Source organism: Lolium perenne, chromosome 2 (genome assembly GCF_019359855.2).
Source record: "Lolium perenne isolate Kyuss_39 chromosome 2, Kyuss_2.0, whole genome shotgun sequence".
NCBI classification, from domain to species: Eukaryota; Viridiplantae; Streptophyta; class Magnoliopsida; order Poales; family Poaceae; genus Lolium; species Lolium perenne.
Genome location: NC_067245.2, coordinates 292749724 through 292754172, shown reverse-complemented (window position 1 = coordinate 292754172; position 4449 = coordinate 292749724). Strand labels below are relative to the sequence as shown.

Genomic DNA, 4449 nt, shown 5'->3' with positions numbered 1-4449 from the left:
CGCCGCCGCGCCAAAGGAGGGAGCCGACGCCGCAGCCTTCATCGCGCGCTCCTACGCCGCCGCCGCTGCGGGTACTGCGCCTTCCGCAGGGGCATCTTCCTTCGCCGTGCCGCTGGCTTCAGCGCCTGATCGCGGCACGCGGGTCGAGCCGCCGCGGCAGCCGACGCTGGACGATATGTTCCCGCGCCGCGCCCCGTTTGTGGAGCGGGCAGCCGGAGCTGGCAGGGGCATGCCATCTCGTGGCGTGAGCTGGAGCTGGAGCTGGTGGGGCTGCGCCGCCTTCGACCGGAGTCGGCGGGTCCGCGCCCAACGTTGTGGTGCTGGAGAGTTCTCCGAAGGGAGCGCCTCAAGCGCCGGATGCGACGGCTCCCACCGGGCCGACTGCCTCGACCGCGCCGCCGCCAGCTTCGGAGCCGACGAGGAGGGAGCCGACCGGGAAGGAGCCGGCGAGGGGGAAGCCGGCGCGCTCAGAGGACGCCGACTCCCGGGCTCTGGTGAGGACGAGGGGCCCGCCGGGCCCATCTGAGGGCCTTCATGTGGCCAAGGGGGCCCGGCTGCTGCATGTGCCGTCTGCCTCTGACTCCAGCCTTGGCTCGGCCGGCACCATGGAGGCTGCGTGGCATTCGGCGGATTCTTGTGAGGTGTTCAACCGGGAGGGGCAGCCTGGTACGGCGCCCATGAAGATGGCCTTCTCCGGCTTCCGAGCCGGCCTTAAGAACAAGGCCGCCGAGGCCCTTGCCCAGCTAGCAACGCTGGAGGATGCTGACAAGGTAGGTGTCTTCTTGTTTTTGTAATTTTGTTATTATCCTGGTAGCCCTCCGAGGCATGGTCCGGCTGCTTGGAGCCGGTCCGGGTTTCGTCTGGGTATCTGATTGTTTCTTTCAGGCGGTTATGGAGCGACGCACCGTCTTGTACAACAAGGTGGTGACTAGCTACCACAAGGCCAAGATCGAGCGAGCCGGCTTGGCTCGCGAGCTGGAGGCTGTCAAGGGTAAGCTCTATGCTTCTTTTGACTTGTTTTCTTTCAGTCTTGGTTGGCTGACATTTCTTTCTGGCCGCCTCGCAGTTGAAGCCGCCAAGGTTCCGCAGCTGGAGTCGGATCTCCGAGCCGCTCGTGCCCAGTGCGCCGAGAGCGAGGAGGCGGGCCGATCCGCCGCCGGCAAGCTCAAGCTGGCTGAGCAGGAGCTGACGCGGCTGCGCCTGCTGGAACAGAACCACCTTGCTGAGCTCAACTCCCTCCGGACGGCGGAGAAGGAGAAGGTGGAGGATCTGAGCCGGCGGCTAACGGAGGTGGAGAAGCAGCGGCTTGTGCCGCGGGAGGAGGTCACCGTCAAGTCCACGTAGCTGACGGCTACCGCCAAGCGCTGGACGGATGAGATTGGCGCACTAGATCGCGGCTTGGCGGGTGAGTGCATCTCTAAGTTCCTTTCCCTTTGCCGGCTTTCGGCTGTTGGCTGCCGGCTTTTGCTGGCAGCCGGCAGCAGAAACTTCTTCGTTATTTTCAACTTGGGGCTGGTGGCAGTCGGTTCTTGCCGGCTGCCGTCAGGCTTTTCCTTTTGGCTTAGGACTTCGAAAATTTGCATTTTTCAGCTTATTTCGGCTTCGATGATTTCTGACTTGCTTTGTCTTGCAGCGGCCTTCCCGGAGACGCAGACGCGGCTCGGCAGCCGTTGGCGTTGCGCGCGAGTCCAGGAGGCGGGGAGACCGGCGAGGGCAGCTCGGAGTATTTCTCCATGGAGGATCACATGGCGTCCATGGCTGCCCGCGTCGAGCCTATCACCAAGCTCGGCTGGGAACTTCGGAAGGCGGCCGAAGAGCTGGTACCCATGCTGTGGCCTGAAGAGGCGGCGCCGCAGGATATCTCCGGCCTCATCTCCGCGATGGAGCGGGCGCCGGACCGCTTCCTCGACTGGAAGGAGTCGGCCACGCGCGCCGGTGCCGACATGGCGCTGTCCTTCGTCCTCTCCTGGTACAACGAGGTGGACCTGGGGCAGCTTGAGTTCCGGCGAGCCGGCGTGGAGGACAAGCTCCCAGCCGATCTCAAGGCCGCCCGCCTTGCTCGAGCCAGCACCATCGCCGAGTTCGTCGACAAGGCCCTCTTCGTCGCGGACCCGAACCCTCCTCCATCCGATGGGGAGTATGTGGACGATGAGGAGGCGGAGGACGTGCCTGAGGACGACCCGGCAGCCGGCTCCACTGATGCCCCTCCGGCTTAGATTTCCTGCTTTCCAGTTGTTCTTTTGCCAAGACAAATCGTTAAATCCCCGGGATGCCGGGTGCATATGTAAGACAATGTTATTATCCTTTTATTAAGGCACGCTTTAATGTGTTTGTTAATCATCTGTGTGCCGAGTTGCTTTCTTTCGACTCGTTCGCTTTTTCCCATCCGCCCCACTCTTTGGCTGTGCCCTTGCCGGTCATACGTCCGACTTGCGATCCATCGCCGGATCAAGAGCGGGCCGCTGGGTGAGGCTGACAGTATTTCAGTCGAACGAGCTGAATTCGGCAATCCGGCACTTATATGAAAAGTTGCAAGTCAACTCGCTTTTACTCTTTCCCTTAGTCGTTTTTCGCGTGCCGGCTCCCTAGGCCTTACTCCCGCCAGCCGGACAGCCGGGTTGCGGTCTGTAGCTGGATCGGAAGCCGGCTGTCGGAAACCGGATCACGTTCCTGAGCCGACCGCGTGAGAGGGTTCAAGCCAATTGGCGAAACAAGGTAAAGTACGCGAAAAACTTGTCGGAAACAGCGCTCTTGGCGCAAGCTTTTTCATAATTCACAGAAGGGATACAAGGGGTACATACATTCCTGCTCTCATGTGTAAAATGGGCGGAGTAACCTGACATTCCAGGGACGTTTAGTCTCCTCGTCAGCCTTGTCCGGCTTGCCTTTCTTAGCCTCTTGGGCATCTATGAGATAGTAGGAATCATTGCCTACTGCCTTGCTCACGATGAAGGGACCCTCCCATGGGGATGACAGTTTATGCTGTCCGGCTGTCCGCTGGATCAGCCGGAGCACTAGGTCTCCTTCTCGGAATGCTAAGGGCTGGACCCTCCGGCTGTGATAGCGTCGGAGGCTTTGCTGGTAGATAGTAGATCTAGACTCAGCCAGCAGCCGGGCCTCTTCGACCAGGTCAACTCCATCTTCGCGAGCTTCTTTGGCTTCGGCTTCTGTGTAGAGCTTGATCCTTGGCGCGTCATGCTCGATATCGCCGGCAAACGGCTTCGGCCCCGTATACGAGGAAAAATGGTGTGAAGCCGACTGAGCGGTTTGTCGTTGTGCGCAGGCTCCACAGCACATTGGGCAGTTCTTCAATCCAGCAGCCGGCTGCTCGCTCGAGCGGCTCCACCAGCCGGGGCCGGATGCCGGCTAGGACTAAGCCGTTAGCCTTTTCCACCTGTCCATTGGACTCTGGGTGTGCCACAGAAGATAGGGCCATCCGGATCCCCATTTCCCCGCAATAGCGAGAGAAGATGCCTTGGGAGAAGTTGGTGCCGTTGTCGGTGATGATGGTGTGGGGGTAGCCGAATCTCACAATGATTTCCTTGAGGAATGTGACGGCTGTGGACCCGTCCAGTTTCTTGATTGGCTTGGCTTCGATCCACTTGGTGAATTTGTCAATCATCACCAAGAGATGTGTCATGCCGCCTCGCGCTGTTCTGAATGGACCTACCATATCCAAGCCCCATACGGCAAATGGCCATGTGATGGGGATGGTTTTCAAGGCGGAAGCCGGCTGGTGTCTTTGCTTTGCGAAGCGCTGACAGCCGTTGCACTTCTTCACCAAATCTTCTGCGTCTCGAGCGCAATCGGCCAAAAAACCGTGCCGGAAGGCTTTGGCCACTATGGCTCTGGATGAGGCGTGATGTCCGCACTCTCCTTGATGGATTTCCCGTAGGAGTTCAATCCCTTCAGCCGGCTCGACGCACCGCTGGAACACCCCACTTACGCTGCGTTTGTACAGCTGGTGGTTGATGATGGTATAGGCCTTGGCCCTTCTCTCAATCTGCCTGGCCTGGACTCTATCATCAGGCAGCACACCGTTGGTGAGGTAGGAGAGGAATTCTTGTGCCCATGAAGGTACGCATCTTATCTCGAATACGCTGACCAACAGGGCCTCCTGCGTGGGAGCTTCCGGATTCGACTGCATGGTCGCCGGGTTCGGCTTGCTAGCCGGCGGGTTCGGCTTGCTAGCCCCCGAGTTTGGCGATGAAGCCCCCGGGTTGGACTGAGAAGTCCCCGGGTTCGGCATGCTAGCCGGCGGGTTTGGCTTGTTAGCCCCCGACTTGGGCGATGAAGCCCCCGGGTTCGGCTGAGCAGCCCCCGGGTCAGCCGGCACGAATATTGAATCCGAGTCCGGTGACGGTATGATGGACGGCTTCTTGAGAACCGCCAAGGCGACACCCGGCGGAATGGCTTGCCGGGTTGAGCCAATCTTGGATAAGGCGTCAG

The 4449-nt window shown here is 60.2% G+C and overlaps 1 protein-coding gene across 1 annotated transcript; it reads left to right on the top strand.

Annotated features, from left to right (window-relative positions):
- The first annotated feature begins 889 nt into the window (after positions 1 to 889).
- LOC139835841 (uncharacterized) lies at positions 890 to 1344 on the top strand. Its single transcript, XM_071825714.1, has 2 exons — positions 890 to 991; positions 1067 to 1344. Exons 1-2 carry the CDS (start codon positions 892 to 894, stop codon positions 1342 to 1344), a joined length of 378 nt encoding a protein of 125 aa, XP_071681815.1. The 5' UTR covers positions 890 to 891.
- The last annotated feature ends 3105 nt before the right edge of the window (positions 1345 to 4449 follow it).